The sequence below is a fragment of the Netta rufina genome, assembly GCF_964035555.1.
Source record: "Netta rufina genome assembly, chromosome: 2".
Lineage (NCBI taxonomy): Eukaryota > Metazoa > Chordata > Aves > Anseriformes > Anatidae > Netta > Netta rufina.
This window is the reverse complement of record NC_140124.1, coordinates 131,580,605-131,606,753: the sequence shown is the minus strand read 5'-3', so window position 1 is coordinate 131,606,753 and position 26,149 is coordinate 131,580,605. Positions and strand designations below refer to the sequence as shown.

At 35.4% G+C, this 26,149-nt stretch overlaps 1 protein-coding gene across 1 annotated transcript; it reads right to left on the bottom strand.

The window, feature by feature from the left end:
- Positions 1-7,189: 7,189 nt before the first annotated feature.
- On the bottom strand, positions 7,190-24,542 carry ATP6V0D2 (ATPase H+ transporting V0 subunit d2; the record flags this gene model as incomplete). The annotated part of the gene is made up of 8 exons (XM_084282327.1): positions 7,190-7,507; positions 8,048-8,125; positions 9,491-9,667; positions 12,804-12,881; positions 14,713-14,792; positions 16,612-16,790; positions 18,611-18,782; positions 24,413-24,542. The coding sequence occupies 8 exons, from the start codon at positions 24,540-24,542 to the stop codon at positions 7,346-7,348; spliced, it is 1,056 nt and encodes a 351-aa protein (XP_084138453.1). The 3' UTR covers positions 7,190-7,345.
- Between the last annotated feature and the right edge of the window lie 1,607 nt (positions 24,543-26,149).

Genomic DNA, 26,149 nt, shown 5'->3' with positions numbered 1-26,149 from the left:
TAATTGATAAGTTAATGCAGCTGTTGGCATCCATATGTAGGAGCAGCCTCTAGATGCTGATTAGATACAGGTACCTTTTCCAGCACTGGATTGCTCACTTATGCTTCTGTGAAGTATAGATATGCCCTATGCTTAGCATTTGCTGTTAATCAGCAATATGTCTCTTTGCTCAGTGTGCAGGATCCATTTTGAGTTGCTTAAGCAGTCCAGACAGTGCATGGGAAGAAACAAATCTTAATGTTAGGACACCCTGTGAGGTAGCCATGTACCTGGCAGACTTTCAGTATTTAGTCCTTTAATTGTGTACTCTGCTAATAGGTGAGGGGCCTCATTATCTTGATTAAGAGCTATAGATATCGTATTTCAAATTAAAACATATCTACATATCTTACCTATTTTGTAAGTAAAATCAGGGAGTAGGACATGTGAGAGCTCCCACATTTTAATTGCTATCGCTTCATTAGAATACAAGTGAATATTGTTTTGTAAACGTGTTTTGTCTGTAGCATTTCAGAGACTTATTACTGGTATGGAACTATGCTGTTGCTTTTATTCCCAAAAGGGGAATATGATATATGCTTTTATGCCCAAAAGGGAGAAGCCTAAGAAGAAAAAATAATTTAAATCTATTAGAAGGCAGAGAGCTAGGTCAACTTTGTCTTCTGTCAGCATCTCAGATAGTACATTTCCTATATTGTCCAGCTTAACATTTAAACAAAAGCAGCAGCTGGCTAAAACTGAACCTAAGCATGTCTGAGGTAATGCTGGTTATGGGTGTGCGTGCATGGCTTTGGGCAACCTGGTCTAGGGGAAGGTGTCCCTGCCTGTGGCAGGGGGTTGGAACTGGATGATCTTCAACATTCCTTGCAACCCAAACCATTCTATGGCTCCTGTATCTCCTTGGTGGTTGTCTCTACTTCAGAATCCTCCTCCTACTTTCCCAGTGTGCATAGCCATAGTTGCAAATAACCTTTTCAGCATTAGAGGTCTTGTTTAAAACTGTTGTGAGATACTAAACCGTATCTGCTTATTTCACACCCAGAAATGAGACTCTCCCTATTGTTCTGAACTGCCATTTACAAAATTTATTTGTCTGTTATTTCTCACAAAATGGGTATTCACTGACTGTCCTGCTGCCAAGAAACCATAGAAACATCAGAAGAGCTTAGTTTACTTAGTGAGCTGTACTGTTTCAGTCTCCTGTAGGGGCAAGTCATCTCTGAAGCCGTTCATTGGGTGATATTTAAGAACAGTATGGACCTTCCCATAGCAGTGATTTTCCTTTGGAGCCGGAAGTCCCAGATATCTATAAAGAGGCTTCTGAGATTAATCAATCCTCTATACAGTTACTAAAGTATGATAGCAGGCATTTTTTCTGTTTGTTTCTTGAGATCATCAAAGCAGTATATGGACTACTCAGTTTAATTCCAGTCAATAATGCCCATTAGTAAACCACTCTTCCCACCTGCAGTTGGCTTTGGGTTTGATTCCTATTCATAATACTCACAGGAAAGAACTTTCTAGTTACTTCATTACCTGTTTATTATCCTGCTAGGTCTCAAATCCAGTTTCAGGTTGCAGAGTTCACAGTACTCTGAGTTCTTGAGCGAGTAGCTGTAATCTGTTTCAGTGACTTAACATTTTTCTTCAGTTAGTTCCAAGGCACCTGAAGGTTCCACATCAAGGACAAGACTGGACAGCTAGACGGAATGTTTGTTCAAGGTCTGGCCCACACCTCTTGAAGACTTTTGCAATTAAATATTTGATTTGCTGAGAGACACTTAGGTAAAATAGCATTTAATGCACATGTGGTTAGAATGAGTAGGCCTGACTAGAAAGGCAGGCATTTTGATCAATGAGTTAACACTTTTGGCAAGAGTTTGTTTAAATACAAAACTTGACTTAAGCTTTGGTAAGGATAAGGTCCTGAGAGATTAAGATAAACTAGAAACTGCTACTTGTGATTCAGTAGCAAGGACTGATCTGAAAACCATGGGAGCAAAAAGCTGCGCTGATAGGATTACTTATAGATTGATAGCCACGGTTTCATGGTGGAAGCTGTAAAGTGTTACAGCTCTTTTTAAGAAAAAAAAAAAAAAAAAAAAAGTTAAAGCTCACACCTTTAAATGAATTAGAATGATAGAAATAGAGCTTTGATACATAAGTGATGACGTGATTCTATGCAGTCACATTTACTAGCATACTTTACTAGCAGTGGCTTTCACTGTTTGTTTTCCACATGCTTGTATTGATCAAAATGAGGAGGATTCATGTGGTTGGCTCCCAATATACTAAATTGAATAGATTTGTTTAATTAGTCAGACATTGAAACCTCTGAACCTCAGAAGTCCTCTAACGATAGATCATGGAGACCAGAGAGGGGAGTTAATGATAACAATGTCAGCAGAACTTCTATGTCATTGCCTCCTGCCAACCAGGACTGCTAGAGAAATGTGCTCAAAGAAATAGATATCACTGGCCATCAACACTAATACACGTAAGGTTTCTAAGAAAAATGTTATCTGCTGCTCAGTACTTTGTGACCTGTGCTGGGCACAGTGACCATGCTGGTTAACCACCTAGCACAACAGTTCTCAGCATCCTGGCTGCTGCAGCCTGCTGGACAGCAGTCTAACATACTGGGAAGCTCTAAGAACAGCTTCAGGCTTTTCATATATATATATATATATATATATATATATATTTATACAACTCACAGGCCCACAGCAAATGGGGCTATAAATACATATGTGATATATATATATATAAAAGAAAAAAAAATATATATAAGAAAATATAGAACCCCAGAGGTTCTAACCCTGCTCTCACTGACTCCAAAAGGAATATTGCTCTTTTTTGTTTGTTTTTCCTTAAGAGCAGACTAGTGGACTATGACCTATGGTAGCTTTTATTGTACTTTTATATATTTTGTTAAATCGTTTGTTAATTTTTTGAGCAAGATGATTTTATAACATGCTGAGTAATTTGGAGTTTGTGGTTTTCATACATTTACAAAAGTCATAATATTTGCTATAAATAAACTTCTGTTTTATTTTGTCTCTATTGGTTTCTACACATTTGTAACAGTGTCGGTACTCCCTCTTTGTGTGGCAGATGATAGATAAAAACACTTCAGTTTTGTAACAGTTATGATGGCTCAGTCTTATCTTTTGCTACAAGATATATATATTAAATTAGCTATTTCTGTCAAAACTCCTTTGTAATCTACGGGGGGGGGGGGGGGGGGGGTAGAGGAGGGGGAGGAGGGAGGAAGAGAAGCTTATTTAAAGATTAATTTCTGCTTTTGAGTTTTTAAAATTTTTTTACCAAGGACAGAGATTATGTGCCCTCCTCATCTTTGCTTCTTTGTTTGTCCAGAGAAGAAGCAGCACTGGTCCCCAAGCCATGCATACTCAATCTTATTGTTTTGTGGTTTGTTTTTTTTGTTTTTTTGTTTGTTTGTCTGTCTTGTTTGTTTGCTTTTTTTTTTTTTTTTTTTTTTTTGTGGTTGGATTTTGGTAACTACAGTCAGAGGTTGTAAACAACACTCATGTAGGGCTCAGCCAAACTTCACTAAAGTGTTGCTGTAGTTATAAACAATTCTGATGAGTTTAGGTCTGGCCTGTAATTATTTGAGTGCTGTCATTTGCCTTTTGTGCTGAACAATATAAAGAGAATGCAGTACTTGTCCCAAATCCCCTCCTCCACACTGATTTAAATCAGTGTAGCTGAAAATGCAAATACTTTGCTTTATTTGACTTTAATGGATTTTACTAAAAATCTTTTAAACATTCTAATTCTCAAATGTTTCTCTCACTGTGTGTCATTAATATGAAATCCTTATGTGGGTTCTTTGTGAGGTTTGTCTTGCTATTTCTTGAATTCCATGACTTGCTTTTCTCATTTGTCACTCAGGAGATATCCCAATATATTGAATAATTTATTTTGTGTTTGAGAACAGTTCCTGTATCTTATACACTATTTTGACTGTCTTATAGACATCATTGTCATTTATTTTTGTGATTTATATTACACCATTTTCCCACTCTCTTTAATAAAGTACTCCACTTGTCCAGCATATCATGGGACTGTCTCATCTCTTTTTTAAACCATTAATCTTCATGCTAACAACTTCATAATTCTGATGCAAATAGAATGATGGCCAACCATCCCTCCATCCACATACTTTGGATCTGCTGTTTTGATCTTAAGTAGAATTGTTGAAAAGTTAAATATACTGTGTTACTTAGGCATAATTATTAAAAACAGGAAGCATCATATTGTCATATATGAAAGAAAATGAAGTTGCACAATATTAGCTTTAATAAATATTCATAATAGGCCAAATATGGTACTGGATTCTTTTTATTTTTACCTTAAAGTTATGTTGGAACTGATAGAATCAGAATAAGAGAGTCTCTATGACTGTCGACTGATTGTAGGTTCAGATTTAGTCTTAAGATCATGTTCTGCTCTTGTTCATTCTATAAGTGAACAATATTCTTTTTCTAGCATGGATGCAAATTATCATTTGTTCTGGAAGGAGGGATTGTTCGTGGGCAGTGCTTGAAACACTGCAGCCCTGTCCATCCACAGTTCAGTGATGCTGAGCTGTTTGTGGGCAATTCAAGCCTGGGCTACAGCAAATGAAGAGAATGAAAGATTCACAGTTATCAGAGCTCAGAAGTTCAAGCCTGGTCCTGTTCTTCATCTCACATTGAAGACATAGGCAAAGGGGCATAGTCATGATAATCATACTGAACAAACTTGCCTATGTAAGTTTAGTCATTTAAGCATGGGAACACAAGTTCCTGTTGAGAAATGCAAAGAAGAACAAGAAAAGTAGCTCATTGTCTCATATTCCCCTATTCCACAAAGTGACAGATCATTACTAAGTTAATTATGCTTGTAGTAGTGATTTTGTGATCAGGACTTCTGCTATAGATATTGTTAGAGATTATATATTATAATATTTTTCTTTGTGTATAGATGTATATAGACTAGCGTGGAGGCTAATTTGTTAACAAGAAAGTAATTTAAATTATACTATTTGTTAAAAAAGCTAGGTGTTTGAGGAATTGTAACTCTGAAGTCCCAATTTCCTTCTTAGTCTGTCGACTCTGTTGCTTATTCTTAAACGAAATACAGACGATGCCTATTACTTCCTGTGCTTACTTAGCAAATATCTAGAAAGTTGGTTTTAAAAAATAAAAATAAAAAATCAACACTCATGCTGTTTTTTCCATAGTTTAAAGACCAGTTCTGCTGACAACATAATTGTGTAAGCTGCAACTCCTACTCATTTCTCTCTGAGCTAACAGTGTCCACGGACTGTAGCAACAGCAGCTGCATATCTTCCCTGGCACAGAATGATTTAGGGTGGAGAGCAGATTCTTTCCCCTTCAAATCACTTCAGAAAATTCTTGGCAGAAAGCCAGCTGATTTGTTTTGTTCAAGTAGGGAGGTTTGATCTATCAGTACAGAAAAAGTATTCTTATAAATACTGCACTGAAAGGCAAGAATTCAGTTTCTGCATCCTAGATCAGTTGATTTTGTTCTTCTGCTCATAACATTTTAATTTTTTTTCTTATGCAATTACTAAACTATGTGGAAAATGCAAATTTGAGACAATGCAGCCCTCTTGCTTTTTTTTTTTTTCTTTTTTTTTTTTCTGCAGTTTATGATATAGTTTGCAATATAGGTGTGAACTGGAAAATGTTGGTCAAAGATTAGCATGGGAAATACAAATTAAGAAATACACATTCCAGATGAACATTCCAAAATGAAATTGCAGTTGCAATGCAGACATCTTACAGGTCAGGGTGTTTTGTTTTGTTTTGTTTTGCTTCTGGATTACTAGGTTTAAAGAATAAATAAGCCTAAACATAGAAATAAGATTTTATTATTTTCTTTTACAATTATTCCGTTTTAGGCAATCCTCCTACACGCCTACTAAATTATTTCTAAATGAAAGTATTTTTAAAGTAATTCTTTAAAGTTCTCAGTGATTCATGATAAAGCAAAATATTGAAAATCTTCCAAATTCTTTATTAAATCTATATGGGATGTCCTGGGATATAACCCATTGGTTACATTTACAGTTTAAGCAGTGCGGTTTTAGCTATAAAAAAGGTGACGTTTTCTGGTTTTTATATATGTATATATGTCTGCATGTATGTGTTACGAGGAGAGATATATCTCAGTTCTTAAAAACATGATGCCTGAATGTCTTCCATAACTCTAAGGTGTTGACATCATATATATATATATATATATATATATATATATATATATATAATATATATATATATATATTCTGTTTACTCAGCAGGAAATGGATTTTATTACATACTCAGCTGAAGGTGGAGATTTTCTGTGGTCCAGCCTGAAGCTAAGAAATCATGCAGAAAATCAAGGTATAGCCTGTTTGAAATACAAGAGGGCAAATTTCTTGAATGGATTCTGAAGGCAGAATGTTGATGAGGTTTTCAAAATCCTTTCTTTTTCCTCAGCAGAATTAATCTTGTCCTACTACAATCTGGCTTCAACTGTCTGCTCTATTTTTAGTTACTGATCTTAGCCAGGTCCTAAATAGCTCAGAGCTGGTGTTGTTTGTGCCTGATGTAAAACTGATACAGACTTGGCTGGTATTTTCATTCATGTTTCATAATCTTTCCTAGTGCATACATGAAGACGGTATCTTTGGTGTGGCTGGAGGAGATAATTATATTGCTGTGAAGTGGATCAGACACCTGCTGGACACTTACGGTGCACCTCAAGTGACCGTAAAGAAGTAAGTGAAGACATGTTCATGACATCCCACTTACTTATTTACACTTAACTCCAGAGACATCTCACAGTTACGAAGGTTCAGGAAGCTCCCTCTTGAAATTCCTTGAGGGGACTCTCAGAGTAACCCTAAAGTTTATCCCTGTTTGTGTTGTAAGTCCTTCATAGAATCTTGTATGCCATGAAGAAGACTGTAAGTGTAAGACAGAAGTAGTGGTTTTGAAAAAACTGTTAATTCAAAGTTAAGCATTAAAGAGCTTTACAAACGTCTTTGGTATAAAACTTACTTCCACAAGAAAGAATGAATATGCATATAAGGCCTTTCCAGAGACTTTTTATTGATCTTTTAAATTAAAATGGGCACAAAAGCTGTGAATGAGTCCATTGCTATTTCCTGATACATATATCTATATTATTTTTTTGTCGCACTGCACTATAGAAGGAGAATCAGTAATACAACTCAAAACATAAGAGTTAACTTTTAAAATAACATTTTTCTTCTATTATATGAAATATTACTTCTTTTCAAGCACAGTAGGGTTATAAATTCTCAGATTTAGAAAATTGGAATATAGTTGTTAATTTTGGTTCTGTGTCTCTGAGAAATGCATTCAGCAATCCATACGATATTTCTGCATTCTTGTTCCTTTAATTTCACATAGGCATAAAATACTCCAAAATGAAACTGGTTATTGAATGCAAGCACATTCAGCTTTACCTGTGGAAAAGATTAAACAAGTATTATGGTAATATATTAAAGAAAGCAAGCGGGATTTTTAAACGGGAGCTTTCATCATGAAGATTTCTACGTAATTTTGCAATCATGACTGATTAGGAGACTCAAGTAGAAATATCATTGAAATGTCATCTCTGGTTATCTGTTTTGGTAACAGACTACAGCAGCATTACAGGCAAGTAAAAAGTAAAGGGCAGCGGTGAAATACCTTCTTCAGTAGACTATTCAAAGGAAATTTCACTAAGCATTTTACATGGTATGGGGTTCAGGTAGGCTATCAGGGTTGACAGTTCTATAGCTATTCTTCAAAAAAAAAATGCCCTGGGATTTATTTTATTTAAAAAAGATTAATCCTATTTCATTTCATTGAAAAGTTGGCAGTCATAGCAATTCTGTGTTTTTGAATATAAAACTGAATGATGCAATATAGTAGAAGCAAAAGCATAGTATCTCATTGTTTTAAATGTTATTTGGGGGGGGTGTTAACTTTCATTTTTATATTTTATGGTTAGAACCTCTTACCTCATGTTCAAAAAATGCATCTTCCAGTGTCTTTTCTCCAGCGTCACTCCCTACACCCTCAAACACAGCCTTGTATTCCTGAAAGCATAGACAATCATACAACAGAAGTAAGGAACTTTTGCATTTTGTACATCACAACTACCTTGCTTTATTAACTAATCTACATTAAGTAATCTTTCTGTGTGGAACTCATGTATAGATTACAATTTTCTATAAATCAAAAGTTGAAAGCATATAGTCACCAAAAATAGGTGAAATAGGTGAAGGAAAACAAAAAGGTGTTTGTTCTTGTGGTTTTTATTGTCATTTCTTACAGCTTAAAGTAATTTTCTGAAGGCACTGAAAGAGACTGACTGCAGAATGACACATGACCTTTCACTCCTTTGGATATAGAGTACTGAACTTCTTGTACAAATAGTATCTATCAGAGCCAGAGTTGTAAATGGAGCCAAAACCCTGAACTCTGATCCTCACATGAGTGATCATTTTATTCCAGTAGTCAGCTAGATTTGCTTTATCTGCATTAATATTGTAATCCATCAGTCTGATATGTAACTGGAATATTCTGGAGTATGCACAGACATATTTGACTTTGTTTCTTGTGTTACCTTTCTGTGTGTTTTGCTTCTCCGTGTGTTGGTTATGATTTTCCTATAAAGTAGCAGTGCAATATAGGTCTAGTACAATGGTTCCCAAATTCATCTAAATGTCCCACCATCACATGAATATACTCGCTCTGTCCCACATTTGATATGGTAACGTACTTCTACCATTCTGCTTGTGCACAGGAACAGGTATGAAGAAATCAGTAGACGGGACATAATTTTTTTGGTGTACCTACTTTGAGGTAGGTTAAATATTAAAAGTAATCACAGTACCATAGCTAATTCACAGAGCAAATGTTCTATATTGGTTCATCTTTAATAGCAGTGCTAGCTGCATCAGTATTAATAACGTCATCTACTTCTTGGATTCAATCTGTGATTTAGGGAAAAATTTTAAGAACATTTTATTTTTACAGTACCCTAGCAATGAACGAGGTTTGCAGTCATGTGTGGCATGAATTATTTGATCCTCTTGTTTTAAAATGACATGTTTTTGTGCCAAAATCAGGCAGCAGCTGTGAACTTCAATTTGGGGAGGGTTAATGAAGTAAGAACAGTTTTGTTTATTATGATGTGATTTAGTGGTATTTAAACACTGCTGTAAGAAGAACTTTGTATTGCACTAGGATAATAAGTTACTCTGTCTTTATATCAAAGGCCTTTGATTCAATATATTTCTCTGCAGGATCTTTTGTATTTGTATCTTTGATGAATCCTTTATTCTTTCAAAAATGCTTTCAACTTATGTGAATTTTTGTTACAATTCTGTTGACATCAAGAGATGTTAAGTATTTTTATTTTCTTTTTTTTGTTTGTTTTAAGAAATTAGATTACACACCGCATAGTAATCTGCAACACACTTCACTTGCTCGTAGTCATCTGCATTGGCCAACAGGTGCAAGCCTTCTGGATACAGTTTTCCGCAGGTTGGATATAGCTTCTCTCTGTCATCTTTACTCAGCTCAGTGCCAAATGAATTAATGGTGATGATAAAAGCACGTCTGTCTGCCTCAAACTTAATGCATAAAATAAGGAATAAGCAGGCATTATTACAGATCTCAGTACAAAATAACAGTTGTTTATTTGTTTGCTTGTTTGTTTTGTTTTTGTTTCATTTTCAGTAAGCTAAGCTATGGAGGCTTAAAAAATAAAACTGTGCATTAGAAACATCTTATTTTACAAATTGGAAATTCTAGTTTGCAAATACTTGTTAAATTTTAACTAGAAGGTCAAACAGTGTTTTGCAAGCACAGCTTTTATTCTGTGAATTTTGTACTGAAAATATCAACACTGCTACTTCCTCATTTCCCTGCTCAGCTGACAAGTTGTTGACAAAACATCTCCTCACACACCCTTTTGAAGTTATGAAATAATAGTCTTAGAAATAATAATATTAATATATTGAAAGGATCAGGAATCAATAGCACTGTTCTGAGATACCTCAAAGTGCTGCTGAGAGTAAAAGTTGAATGAAAAAAATTGAAAAATATAGTTTCTGAATGCACATATTTAAAACAATGATTTAATTCTGTGGAGGAGGTTGTTTACCTGCCAAGTTAAAGTTTTCAAATGTTTCAAATAACAGTTATTTTTTAATACATAGAATCAAGGGCTATATTTCTTCTCCCAGTTTTAAAAGGCTATAGCATCTACATTTTCCCTGCAGCAGCATACTGAAGGTCATTCTGTTGATTAGATCTTGCCTAGGTGTTTTCTACAAGGCAAAATTTGACCTGCCATACTTACAAAATTAATTAAAAACATGGCAAATAAAAATAATCTTACCCAATTCTGTCTGATTTAAATCTGTTCTTTTTTCTTGAGATCTAAACTGACTATGACTTTCTTTCTTCCCTTTATTATTATTTACCTTCATTTTTTAAGAACACGGAAGTGTCCACTCAGAAGTGTCTAAAAATTTCTGAGTGAAAATATAGCATGTGCAGATTTTAGGCAGTTTGCAACTTTTCCTGTGCTGTGAACTTTTGAACTGTTTTGAGCACAAAGGTACCCTTTTCTGTTGAAAAAGACTGACAAATGCCATTGCGACACTGTTCTACAAATTTAGCAGTGAAGCACATAAGTCCTACTCCTAGGTACTGGAACACTTTGTAACAGGTACCCAGCTGCCCTTTGGCACTGACTTCAGAGTAAGGAAAATGAATAAACAATACAGAAATAATGAGAAGAAAATAAGTGTGCTTGAAAAGATTTCTAGCTAATGAGTAACCGGGCCAAATTTCACTTGCCTTATTAATACGAACAGGCGTATCAGCCCTAGTGAAACTGTTTTGGAAGGATGAATGCTTTGCTTTTTTAACCTATTAAAGCCATGTAGAATTTAGCTGGTAGTTTTGTAATATTTTGTTGGAAAAACATGCTCAGAGGCAATTGCAACTAATGCTACCAGGTATGGGGCCTAATCCTGGGGTGGTTCCCAGCTTGAGAAAGATTGCAGAATCGGTCCTATCCAGCCAGACCTCTCAACTCATCAAATTATTGGCACACAAGATTCTCCATTGAGGGTAATGTCAGGAGGCAGTTAGTTATTCAGTGACTTGGGCCACTTCATTGCTGCAGGTGAGGGTGGAGTCACAGGATGACCATTTGCTAATTGCTTTGGTTTCCTTAGGGAAAACTGAAGCTCTGTGTCTGCTACCTGAATATTAGCAAGGCAATAACATGCCCAGCACTAGCTGCTGTGCAATTTCTTGTCAGATTCAGGGTTAAACATGCAACATTTGTTGTCCAAAGAGAGATCACCAGTACTTTTAATGTGGTAGGTTGGCAATGTGATGGTCAAGGATTTGGGGATTTTAAAATAGAAAACTCATTTTGGCAGAATAAATAAAAGGTATTCTTTTGAATAACTAATTTTTGGCTTTTTTGTAAACTCAACAATCTACCTTCACATTATTAAAGTAGAAAAGGAAATTTAGAGAAAAGTTTGCTGACATTAGACAGGGATTTTAAAAGAACTTATAATGGACCAAACTGTTAGCACTAGTATAAACAGAGTTTTACAATATGCTTAACCCAATGCTAGTTAGTAATCTCTCAGCATGAATGTCAAACTAAAAATGAACTTTCTGCAAAATCTGAATCACTGAGAAATGTCTTTACCTCTGCCAACCAATCTCTTGATTTTTGTTTTTCAGAAAGGAATAATCAAAATATTTAATTTCTGGACAATTCAACTTGATTAAGGATATTTTCTTTAGAAAGTAACCATAACATTATGAACTGGTAAAATAAAACATTAAATAGCATTGTCCTATTAGTATGTTATTTCATAAAATATAATTTAGGCTCATTCATATCTCTCTCCTATAATGTAGACTTTTAACATGAGGTCATAAAAGCTCAGTGAATTTTGTTCAGTCAGTTTGCAGAGTACAAGTTTTGCTTACCCAGAAAAAAAAAAAATAAGAAAGAAAAAAAAAAAAAAGGATCATTAGGATCATTTCCTCCTGGAAGGAAATGATCTAGGAAAAAAAAAAAAAAAAGAGCTGAATACTGAGAACTCAATTTTATGAGTGTGGTAGGAATGTTGTATACCATGGAAAAAATAAGTTCTTAACTTTTCTGAGTTGAGACAAAAATCCTGAAAAGTTGGACTTTTCTGAATGCCACTCAATTATAACTTCAACCATTAATTTTAATAGAAGAGTAAATAAACATGATGGTGCCATGAAGTTTAAAAAATATTGATTCATTCATATACAGTAATGCCAGAATGTAGCTATACCAAATTTAATTTTGCTCTAGGAGATGTAAGAGCTCCCTTTATTCTCTCTATATAATACAGAAATATGTTAAGGGGCAACAGTGTAAGATCAGTGAACCCTTTTTTTGTTGTTGTTGTTCTGTTATAGAAAAATATTAACTGAGGCTAACTCCTCCCTGGACTACCTGTTTCTCAAGTCAGGAGGTAAAACTCATTCTAGTTTTAAAATGATGTTTAAAAAAATGTTTAAAAAATGAGTTTTTAAAACTCATACAGAATTCAGTACCTCTCAGCAATAGAGTTATTATTCAAACATCTGACAAATAACTGCAAGCGGAGAGAGAAGAAACAGGAAAAGCAAAGTCACTTAATTATAAAAGCATTTTGGAGTACTTTCATGTACAATGAGTGATTTTTTTCTTACCTCAAGAATGGGTCTCATTATTTCTGCTGTAGTACCTCCTTGTTTTTCACAAAACTTATAGAACGCCTCAAGATAAGACTACAAAAGAGAAGAAGAGAAATATTTTAAATGCTACTTAAAAAGTTGACCACATAGTCGTGAATCTCGTTTTTAAATACTTCCATTAACTTTGATAATTCTACCTACGAATTTAAATTCATTTATGTGCTTAATTACTTTGCTGGATTGAATAGTAAAATGCAAATACCATGTTCTTACAATATATATTTAAATGTTTTTAAAAGATGTTACAGAACAAATATTATGCTTTCTTTGCTCTCTTTTGCATTCATAAAGAATGAACTTCTTTAGCTCCATTGAGCTTCCACTGCATAATAAGCAGATGGCTGAAGGCAACTCTGCGTTTATAGTGTGGAGGAGGGGATTTGGGTATATGCCACGGCTGTTTGGCCAGCACTATGAGGATACACAAACTAATCCCTACTGCTCTACCCTTCAAAACCCTGGATTAGGACAGAACAGTGGACTAAGTTTCTCTAATAATGGTCTGCAGAACCCTTTGGTCTATTGAAGACTCCCTCCTTTGCATCCATTTCAATACACCTGAGCAGGAAGGACCCCACGTATCTCAGAAATGTTGTTCCCCCTGCCTCCCCCTCCTTCAAAATACTGTCTTAAGGAACATTGATGTTATCTGAATGCATTTGCCACAACTCCACCAATCTTGTTGAAGGAAGATGTCAGTAGCTATGCAATTAAGTGAATTTTAAGTAGAGATGTCTCGAGGGGGATTTGCTGCATGGGATTTTTAGTTAGATTCTGTATAGTTCTGATAATAGAGCTGAAACATAATTGATCACATTGACAGCTGAAGCAGAGGAGAAAGGATATGTTAATAATTTAGAAGTGTTTGCAGAATGATCCTCCTGACACTTAGCAGTGTGAGAAGAAAAAATATAAATATTAGTTTTAATAATTGTAAGTTTGTTGTAATACAAATTTACAAATACAAATACAGGACATAAGAATCAAATCTGTATGTTATCGAATAGAAAGTGTCTAGTTTATTAGTAACTGATATTGTTAAGAATAATAAGAATTAGCAGAGTATTTAAGAATTAAATATCATATTGGGAATTAAAAAATATCATTTCTAATGGAAGATTTTTTTTTCTTTTCCCTTAATGCAATCGGATCACTTTAAGAATACTTCCTGCAGTCTAGGGCATCCACTGTGAAAGATGACGAAGAATCTGCAGAGAATATGCTGGGAGAAACCATTAACAGGATGAAATATCTATAGCCTTTAAAGACACCACCATAAAAGTATTGACCTGTGTGCTAATATTTGTAAAGTATATTGAAAACACAAGGCACATATTAGATGAATATCCTTACATTAGTGTATCATAGCAATGCAAAATATAATTAAAAAAAAAAGAATGAAAATTAAGCAAAAACATTAATTTAAAAAATGCCATCTAGACTCAAAGAAATTAGACCTTTTTCAAATTACATTTACCTTTTATGAATAAAAATAAATGTTAGCCAAAAGCCTGCCTAGGATTATTTAGGAGATAACAGTTCTGTGGCACTTGGTGGATAAAAGAGTTATTCACAAACAAATGGATCTGGATATTAGCCTGACATCTAAAGCTTTTTTATTAATGAGATATTAAATTAGATTTTGGATGCAGACCTAAAATTTGAAATCTCTTCAGACACTGGAGTAGAAATCAGAGGAGCTGGATTTGATTCCTGGACTTATCATCCAGGTGACCTTAGACAGCTTGCTTTGTCTCTCCATGCTTCTGTTTCCCTATCCATAAAAAAGGGTTAATGATGCTGACCTCCTTTTCTAAAATGCTTTTAAAACCCCAAGTATTATTGTTATGTTGCAAGAACTTGCCTTGTACAGTTTGTTGCGCATTATTTCAATGTTCATTTCATCCAGGTCATTTTCAGACAAGCAGTCTTGAAAGAAAGCAGCTGAAAGAAGAATTTATTATATTGCAGTATGAATGTACATGTTGGTAATATGCATCTCTTGTCTATTGCCATTCATACCAGTGCATGAGCAAGAATATGATGTTTCTGTTGTACGAGACACAGTGATACACAGAGAAGAAGAGAAATCCTCTTGATTTTCTGCTTATCCTTGTACTCCCTCCTTTTTAATAAGAATCTGTTGTGAAGAGAATCAATCAGTGCAGCAGAGTCCACATCTCCAAAGACCATCAAATGGGAAATGCTAATGAAAGCCCTAATCTTCTCTGAAGTAGATGGTTTGGTCATTAGGCAGATTTCCCAGTGAGGAACATTAAATATAATTTTTGTCCTAAATCACACAGGTGTTCTTCCATTGTTAAGGAGAATCCTCTTTCCTAGTTTACCTCTTCCTTTTTGGATATGTTTGTCAGTGGGAGAAAGGTAACAGGATGCAACTAGAAAGGGGCACAAGCTTTGATCCTGACCATCTGTACTTCCAGGTCCTCTGCAGAACTGGCTAAAAAGCAAACTTTTGAAAAGGCAGGTGGGGGATGAAGTTCATTTATGTGGCTGGGCCACTTTAAAATAATATATAAAATAATTTGCAAAAGTATGCCAATCCGTCACTGTTAATGAACTTTGTCAGTGGGGCAGGCTAGTGCTGCATTAGAGAGAATATTGTCTGAGACAGTGGCAACATGAGATAGTATTTCGGGAGAGTGTGCAGGCCTGGCTTACTCTCCCAGCATCCAGTTGGGAGATGAAAGACACAAAGGGGCATAGCCCTGATAGTTTCCTTGAGTATCTGATTGCCCGTGAATTTTTGTTGTTTTCTTAAAAATCTGGTAATACTTAGTATTAAACATAATAAATAACTATAATAACAATCTTTGATAATAATAATAATTGATAATGTTCAGTAATTAAACATATATATATGTATTAATTGGCAATAAATTAATTTTCAACAAGTTGAGTCTGTTTTATCTGCAACACCAACTGGTAAGTGATCTCTGTCTCTATTTCAGCCCACAAGTTCCCTTTTTTGTCCATTTTTTCCCCCTCCCAATGGAGGCAGAGAGAGAGCAAGCAGCTGAGTGGGAGTCAGGCTTCTGCCTGGAGCCAAACCACGAACCTGCCATACCTTCAGTGCTTCCATAGGTGGTCAAATCTATTCAGATACATCTTATTCTCTGTACCCTTCCCAACAAAGCCCCACAACTTGGTATTTTTTTGTTTGTGTTGGCTACTGCAGCACATTGAGGAGAATTTCATCTCACTTTCAGAATGTGAAGTTCCCAGCCCCGGCTCTATTTTGCCTTTAGAAGTAGTCCTTCAGGATGGGATTATCTGTGTGCTTGAATAATGCCCAAATCCTCAGGAGAGAGATTCTAGGTTATACCACAACATCTAATATTTATTAGTAACTGTCTGTTTCTTGATCCTTAGTGAGGGATAGGCAAGATTTTATCTTGATTTTTTTAATTATAGATGCAGGTGTTGAAATAAAAATCTAGATGCTCTAAATCAATGGCTACTTTGAGTATAAAAGATATCCATTACTCTTCTAGAGTAGTGTGTTTTCTTTGTGTCTGCTATCAGGGCTGATATAGACGCTGTTAATAAATGTTACCAGAAAAAGTGCTGAACACCACTTCAGAAGTGCTTGATCCAGTTTCATCAGCCAATTATTTACACATTTTTTGTTACAAAAGCACAGCATATCCAGTGGAAAACATGCTACTTGATCTCAGATGTTCTCAAGTATACAAAATTAGTAGTTTCAAGAAGCAAATAAGAAGTAATTTGGTATTCCTACCTAATGGTGTGTCAACCAAAATTGCATTGAAGAGCTCTGTGGGGTTTGAGGCAATGCTGACTGCTTCCATTTGCTCAAAACTCCCCAGTGGATGGCATTTGGGAACCAGTTCAGCTATGGGTCGCTGATGTAATGTGCCAGTTATTAAAAGAATTACATTGTCAATCATGTAGCTGTATCTGTATTTGAAATAAAAATAAAATAAATTAACATTGGTTTTATGATGAATTTTGGTTTGAAAAAAATACAAAAGCAAGATTTTTGAAAATTAGTAAAAGCACTGAAGTCAGAAATGACCACAGTATTTGCAGGTATTTATATTCACTCTTTATCAATGTCTCATTTATCAAAAACAAACAGAAGTTTTAAAATTGCAAGTAGGCAACACAGTTTTTGTTTTAAATCACATGATGAATGGTTTGCAAAAGAGACACTTTTAAAGAAGGGAAAACTGAAACATGATAAGCTTAGCAGCTGTGAAATGTAGGTTTGACAATGCATGCTACGGAAAAGTAAATCACCTGAGCTAATAGCTTCTCTAGTTTGGGATTTTGCTATATCACATCCAGATGGGGAGAAATGCACAGGAATCTAGGCACTAAAACTGCAGATGGACCAGTCTTAGGCTTTCTTCTCACTCAGCTTTAAACATCATCTGAGGAGGAAACTATGAACAAAGTCTCACAGATTTCTTATTTATTGCTAAAAGTTTTCAATAGAAGTTTCTACTAGCAGCTTCTTACTAGTTTTGCTGTTGGAGACTGGTAAGAGTTTCATCAGTGACTCAGAAATGGAAATGTGAAAGCTATTCCCTTGGGATGCTTATAACAAGGATGCTAGTCTTCAGCTTGTGCTGTAGGTTCAAAACACAGCTAGCAACATACAGAGAATAATACGATCTCACACACAATCTGTGATGGAGTTTAAGGATCTGGTGATACATAGTTCAGTGATGCAATAGTTTTGTTAAATATCTTAAACTAATGTCTCTGTTATCACAAAACAACAGCATTCAGAATGTATGCACACGTGTACATACGCATGTCATTAAGTATAAGAAAAGAGCTGCCATAATTTTCATATTTTCACTTTCATTTCTCTGAAGCAAAACCCAAACATTGTATACCAATAGGTTATAGCAGTCTGTCCCAGGGCAGTCTCTAAGATCCTGTTGACATAACAACCTAAAACTGATTAGTCACACTTGAACAACAACAAAAAAAAGATACTGTTATGATAAAAATATTCCTTGAAAGTAAGATGAACAGTCTTGTGAGAATACATTAAAAAGACCAAGGGGAATAAACAGTTAAGTAAAATATTCTAGTGACATTTCTCTAATCCGTGTTGTTATACTGTTATAAAGCAGAACCCCATTCTTTCCTTAACGTTAAGTCATTTATTTACAAGTTTTGTCTGTTTATAACTGCATAGAGATCAGAACTTTCTCTTAATCTGACATCAAACAGCACTTGTGCTTTTAAACAAAGCCACTTGGATCTAAGTATCTTGCTATATACAATATAAGGTTGTTCTGGTTTTAATGTTCAAATGGTATAAAAAGTATGGTGGGTATATGACGTGTAGTCTTTAAACAAAATCTAGAATTTGCCACATGCCTAGGAATTAAATCACTGGATATCATGAAATTGTACATCTTTCATGAGTCACCCCCACAAACTTATTTTTGCAAGTTCTCTGATTTAAATGACATTTGAAAATAATAATAGTTTTTTTTCAGCCTCCCCCACTACTCTAGGCCACGTGTGCAGTAAAAATCTTCTTTTCTTGTGTTCTTTAAAATAAGTGGTTGTGAAGGCAACAATTATTTCAGAATAGATATTAGCAAATAAAGTATGTAAATATTACAGTATCAAAGTAATTTCACTGTTTTTGAAATTTAATGTAAATTCCACTAAGATGTATTTACATTGTTTTAACCCGAAGCTGTGCTTTTGCTTTGAGTACATAATTTAAGCAATGTGGTAATATTACTTACGTGATAAAATTCAGAAAAGTTGCAAGTGGTTCAAAAGCATGGTTTCTAAAGTAATGAAATTCTGTGAGTAGCTTTGTTTTCAGTTTATCATCAATGGTGGAAATAGTGAGAGGGCCAGGTTCATTAGCCAAGAAGTTGCCATAGTCTGTAGTCTGTAGATGTAACTTTAGATCTGAAATTAGATTCAAGGAAGATCGTGAAAATAAACTGCCATTATATTGTCTACAAATCAAATCAAACAATATTTAAAATGTTCCTTTGTAATATTATATTTTCATATGAAGGGTCTGATCATACATAAGATTTTACCATAGATGATGCAGAGTAAATGCATAATTACTGCAAATTTATAATGCCTTCTCCGAGTAAGACTCATTGCTACAAGAAACCAGAAGTAGTTTACACCTCTGCCATAAGTTTTACTCGTAAATTTAATTTACAGTCACAACAAGCACAGTGCTAATTACTGCTGTCCCTCACCCCTTCCCAGCTCAATGTTTTGATTTCACAGATTTATTCAGGGCACCAGTACTGAATCATTATAATGTGTCAGTTTTGTCTCCTGTGATACAGTAGACTGTTATGTATCAAAAAGAATCATCCTGTAACTTTGTTAAGATCTTCAATTTTCATGTGAAACGTTTAAATCTCATGTAAGACTATAATCTCATGTAATCAAGCTGCCTGAAGAAAATGAGAGAACACATCTTGCCTGGCTCAGACTCTGGTCTCCAAATGAGGTCTGCAGGAGAGTGCTTGAAAGGGCACAGTTACCCTCCCTTAGCATTTCTGTTTTGGCTTTGCCTGATTTATGGCTGCTATTAACAGATCCTAAGAAGCTGTTCCAGAAACTTGGGTTATCGTGACATTCTGCCAGTGTTCCCACCATGGTAATTGGAGAAAATGGGTTGATTAGGCAGCAAAGTTGAAAGAATCTTTTATAATATCAAAGAATTAATTTGATAAGTTTCCTCTGTTAGCTATTTTCCACCATGAAGCAAAACTGATTTGAATCAGTTCTTAGTGTTCAAAGCAGTTTAACACTTCCTTTTAGAAAAGGCCCTGCTATATTGTGTAATTATGTTCAAATGCTTTATTAAAAGTACCATAAATTATAGATTGAGATAATGTTATGAGGCTTTAGCATTTATAATTATTAGATTTCCATACAAAAACTGAAGTGATATTTAGGGAAATGAATAGCAACACTCCCACCGACTGAATAAATTCTCTACAAGAGAATTTAATATGCATTAGCAAGGTGTGCATTTATCAGTAGAGTAGCTACTCTTTCCTAACTCTTCACATGCATATTTTCTTAGTATGCCTACACTGAGACAATTCAAAAGAACTAGTGCATTGCAATTCTGACTCCTAAGTCTAGCACTAATACTACGAGATAGATAACCTGTAGAGTTTTTTACATGAGTTTTACTGGCACTAGCTCATTCCAGTGACTACATCAATGCACTGTTTTGGATAGGACAGTCTTGCTCAGGTAGCACTCTAGAACTGGTAGCATTTCTTTAGATTTTCCTGCATGAGACTGAAGTCATGCTGTCAGTTTAAACTAATTGATTCTTAAAATAATATAGGTCATCACAGAACTGTTAATGAAAGAGAGCACTGGAGAGTTGTTTTTTCAGTCATCAGAGTCATATACTAGGAAATAGTCACAGTTTCAGTACAGGTTTCTATCCAGGAAGAAGAAAAAGAATCCAAATATGAAAAAATGAAAATTACTTAATTCAAGAGAGAGATAAGAAAGGTGAAGGAAAGAAACAAAAATACAGAATTATGACAGAAGTTTATCTAAATATTTAAGACTGACTTAAAAACAAAACAAAAAACAATACAAAAATATTTTCATATAAGAGCTAAATTTCCTCTGCAAACTGATAATTTTTACTTTCTCTTTACTGCAAAGAAGGTAAAAATACTCGGTGTATGGTGTGATTACAATACACTACCTCATTACATGCAGAGAGCCAAAATCTAGCTTTCCTCAAATCCTTTCCAAATGAACCAGATACCTAGCTTGAGTCACACTCTGTAAATGCATTCTGGACACAGGTTTCCAGGAGCTTAGTACCTAAAGCAGACAGCAAAACCCAAATATCAACCCTAAGTATTGACCATTCTGAAATATGTTTAGTATAATGTGATGAACAGAAACCAAAACCAACCTACTGTGGGTAGGATGTCTCTGACAAGACTGTGATTGTCTGCCTTGGTTCTTTTATTGTCTGAGTAGTTTTAAAATCTACACCAAATCACAAGGTATAAAAAATACTAGCCATAACACATGATATAGTCCTACCTGGCTCTCAAAATCATGGAAGAAATACTATGTCCAGGAATATTGGATGAATGACCCTGTCACTTCCATGGCCTATTTTAGAGAAATATTTCTTCTACCCAATTTAATAAATTCCAGCATGCACAATGTATGTAAAAAACAGTAGTCAACCTGATGCCAGAACAATTGAGAAAATAATAATCAACAAGCTCCAATAATATAAATCAGGATCATCACAATCAGAGTTCACACCATGGCAGGGAGAGGCTAGTTTAAGATGAGTGTGTTTAAAACATGAAGAAAGAGTACTGGAAGAGGTTGAACCAAGCATTAGTCTGGTCTCTAAGCATCAAGCACATGGAGTCTTGTCTGACTCCTCACTTTAATAGCCAGCTACCATCACTTTTCATTTAATGTTTTTTCAGCTGCTGCATGCTGGTGTCCCTGCATGGGCAAGTTGTGAATTTATTTCATTGGTGGGAGCAGAGCTGGACTGCTTATCCTTCTGTGACTTTGCTTCCCTTCTAGAGAGCAGCACTCTTTCCATCAGGCAAGGAATCAAGGAAAGAACAAAGCACTGAATGTAAAACCTCACATACTCTGCTTCAGTGCCAGCGCTGTTGCTCTGGGGATCCCATTCCCCCAAGACAGATGATGCTGTAGAGCCAGACTGGTAGCATGCCATGTTGCAGAGGTTCCAGCCAGTGTTGTGGACCACAAGGTAGCTCCATGAAAATGATAATAATTCATACAAGCCCCAAAGGATGTCTAAATTCAGCTGAAGGGCACTTCTCTCTGTGTGGCCCTGAATTGAAAGGACACAATGCTAACTCAAGCCACTTAGCAACCTCCTTTTTAACTTTCCTTTTCACTTTTCTACGTACCCTGTTATTGCCAAGCAGATGTAAAGCTCTAACCCATGTTTTCTACTTGTGGTTCTTCTGTACTGGCCTTATGGGTTCTCCTCCAGAGATATCAAAACCACTTTGAAATTAAAAGACCTTTTTGATTCTATTTATGGGTTACTTGGGGTGGTTTTGATTTTGTTACTGCTTGTTGGTTTTAGCATATTTATAATATTTTTAACTTACTCCACTTTTTGTGGTCTGGTACAATGCCACAGAATGCACAGTGGTGTAAATTTATTACCTTTGAATGTGAATACATGAATTGAAGGCATTATAGGACAAGCAAAGTAGTACTACAGCACAAATGCATATGCTGGATCCAACTCCATTTCCTAATTTAGAGGTAAGGGTCTGCTTTTGGTGTACTGTACGCTTGTGATTCAACTTCAGTACTACAGCATCATTTATTTGCACAGAGATTTGTATAATTAACCCCATGGACAAATCCAATATTTCTCAGTAGTATGCTTGGTAGATAAGTGATGGCAACCTGATTTAAAACAACAACAACAACAACAACAGCAACAACAACAAAAACACTTTTTCTACAAGTAGAAAAATGGTACAATGGAGATGGTGATGTTCTGAAGCTGATTAGGAAAGAAAAAGGAAGTGATAGTGGGTGCTGAAGATATTCTTGTAGGCAGCTTGATGAAGACTGTTCTTTCTGTAGCTGAAATGCATTTACATTCTAAAATTGAATGAATATTAGAAAGAAGAAAGTTCAAAAGTAAAAAAGTTGCTGTTCTTTCTACTGTAAATCTTACTTAAGAAATGATGTCACCTCTCTGTTGTGATCTTCCCATTAGGAACAGGGCACACACTTAATAAAGGTTCATATATCTCAGTAATATTTGAAAACTACTCCCTGGTTGTAAATATCTTTCTTGTAAAAATCACTAAAAATTTAAATAATTTTTAACCATTCTCCAGACATGGTTAACCATTTCACCCATGTCTCTTGAACAGGAACAAGAATTCTTTTGGAAAGGGTGAGGAAAATATTATTTCCTTGTATGTTTTTAAAAAAATATTTAAACTTGTCTGTTTTTTATCTTATTCAGAAATAGCCAGGATTTTATTTTTTTTTCCTCATGGAACCTTTGGTGACATCATCTCCAGGGTTCCTCTGCAGAGAAAAATGAAGAACAAGATTTAATGATTCTATCATTCTGTCTTTGCTGTCCTTTATAGATGTTTTAAGCTCTATTAGCTTTTCCTAAACCATGTGTAAACTCATGGAGCAGGACTGTTCAATTTAAGCAGTTAAATGCAACATCTGTAGAGTCCTTAATTTTCATAGATCATATACTGCTGGTTTTGTCTAGCTGACATAAAGAATAGATTTCAGTTCTCAGAGTAAGTAAGTGTTTACATGTGTTCTGTGTGTCCAAACTGACACTGTATGAAATGAAGAGCTCATGTAGGTCTCCAGTTTATCAACTAGAGTAGGCACATGCACTTGGTCAGTTCAACAGTCTCTAGTCCCATTGACTGTACTGAAAAATCTCTTCTTTAACTATGAGAGGATTTTTTTCCAGCTGACAGCTAAATACCTACATCTGCCTATTTAAATGCAGTTCTTTTAATCTGCAAGATTAATGTGTGCAACCTTCCCAGGCTTATACTGTAACAGTTTAGACAGTCTCAAGACTCTGATGCATGTGGGAGTCATCACATTCTTCACTTCTCATTTCCTCAGCTCTATCACTGCATAGACAAAGCAGCTGAAAACAGAATGAGCTTATTAATTCTTGCTGTTCTTTTTGCACATACATCTAATATACTCTGTATTATAGATGAGATTTCAGTATACAATCATAGCTTTTATTTGGGGTCAAGGAAAGAAACTTTATGTTCCTTTAGAAAGGTGAATTTTTCTGTTGCCTTTTTGTCTTGCCAAGTGTCCAAAGGTATGTCATATGATTTTTTGTACAAATCTGTCTTCATCAGGCTGTGACCAGTCTTGGCCACGGAAAGCTGCTTTGGAAACTACTGTGTGTTCTTTTATTACTGTGGCAAAGTCACCTTGAAAAAAAAAAAAAAACTTTTTTTTTTTTTTTTAAGCTTGAGAGTATTTCAGTTTTCTACCTTTGTGACATATGTTTCTCTTCATGGTAAGCAAAATGTCCTTGACTGCCCTAGAACTCATGAAGTAATAAAGTATTGAAATTATATCTTATATCTTTTATAGAGAAATTCAGTGCTGAATGGTAAGTTTTTAATAAGATTCTGCAAAGTATTTTGTCCAGCTGCAATGTTACAAAACTTCCATACTCTCATAGTCCTGTACAATGGTTAATATATGTGAGATTACCGATGCCTGTAGGAAGTCTGTGGATGAGATTTCCAAGATTTATCAGTAAACTAGAAAACACCATCATCCGGATTGCTTTGCAAATCACAGTCTGTACAATCCTAGGGTAATTTCAATGGAAATCTATTAGATTAAATATAAGAACAGTTCTTAAAGGAAAGCAGGGTTATATCTGGCTTTTAAGATAAGGCTGTCAATACTTTGGTCTTTTACCTTCCATTCTTCAAAGGTCCAAGCAACAGTATTTCTTCCCAAATAAAATAATCCACCAAACTTACCTTCTAGTGTCTCGCACTGTGCTAAATTGACATAGTCTGCACTTGTCAAGATCCCAGCTTTGAACCCTCGGACCAGACCCTCCAGGTAGCCATGGTCCACATTGAAGTAAAACTCTGAGTAGCCCGGCATGGAGAAAAGGAGATTTGAGCTTTCTGTTGGATTCTTGATGGTACTGAGTATTTGCCACCAATTATTTTCCTCCCCTTTGGAAGGAGTGACAAATAGTCACTGTTTTCCTGCCAGCCTATGATTGTGTTTTACCAACTAGTTTCTTCCTGTTTCTTGCTCCAAGTATATATAGTTCCAGTATAGTTGATGCTTACACAACAGCCAGCCAGCAAATCCAACTCCCTCCTGTCAGAGCCAGAAAATGAATCTATTATTGTTGAAAGAGAAGCCAAAAAGGGAGCATGAGATTTAACCTTTGATTGCAAAACTGCTCTGTACTGACTGGAAAATAAAAAGCTTATTAAAAAGCTTGATAGCATTTTCATATTTCTTAAATATGAAACAAACAGAAAGTTATCTGTGAATATATATTGAATAAATATTTCCACACTAAAATGGTTAACTGCAGTAGACCACAGAAAAAGAATCTCATAAACTATTAATGTAATTTAAATGCTTTTTAAGTGTCTGTGTATGACTTTTTATTTCTGATTACCCCAAATTTTCTACTGCCCATCACTACTGAGAAATATGTATATAAATTATAAGAGTCTTATAATAATTACTGTGAACATTAGATCATGCCCATAGGTGCTAGATAAGTGAAAGATCTTTGAAAGGTTCAATTTTCATTAACCTTAAACATTAACATTAACATTTAAAGTGGATATCCAGAATTTATCTCAAAACCATAATTTGTCAAAGATCAAGTCAAAATAGTCTGGTTATATTCACCAAGATGTGGAAATAACTCATATTTTTTCCTCTTACAAATTAAAGATTGGAAAAATAAGAATCTTGATTTCTGTAATGCAAATTTCGGGCCTTTGTAGACTTCTGGATTTTGATTAAAAATTAAACTCAGAATTGTGCTAAATCTATCAGTGAATTTTATATGGAACTGGTAAGTCTGCTGCCTTTCATATTTAGGTGTCCCCAGTCTGACTCTTCAAAGTGGCTACACTTCTGTAATCAACACAAAAAGTCTTTTTTACCCCCTAAATTCACTATCACATGCAACATATGTCTTCAGGCTTTGCTGGAAGGGAAAGTCTCATATTGCACTAGGTGATACTAAGCTATGTAGTTAACTGGAGCTCAGGAACATTTCAGTGAGGTGTTGAAGACTGCAGTGTGGTTGGAGGGTTAGCACCAGCAACAGGAACTACAGCAGCTGTCTGCCATCTGCATCTCAACACTTAGGCTCGGTTTTCACTGCTTTTAACAAGTTTGGTGCCTTGTGTCGGCTGAAGACGTACAGCTTGGCTTTTCTATTGATCTCTTGCATTGAAACGTGGCTGCAGTGAGAGCTGTGAGCTGGCAGCCACACCGGCAAAACTATGGGACTTTTGTCCCTAACCTGGGAGCTGAGTGATGACAACTTGGTACTCACTAGGTCATTCCTGTCTATACTGCCTCACTCCTGGCTGCAGCACAGCTCTGCGTGCCACACAGGGAAGCACGAGGTGCCTGGGTGTTTGCTGATCAAGCAGCCACCCTAGGAAGAAGGTGAAAAGTCAGCTACCTGACTTTCTGTCCAGGAGTCCCTGGTGGGCTGGCAAGAGCTA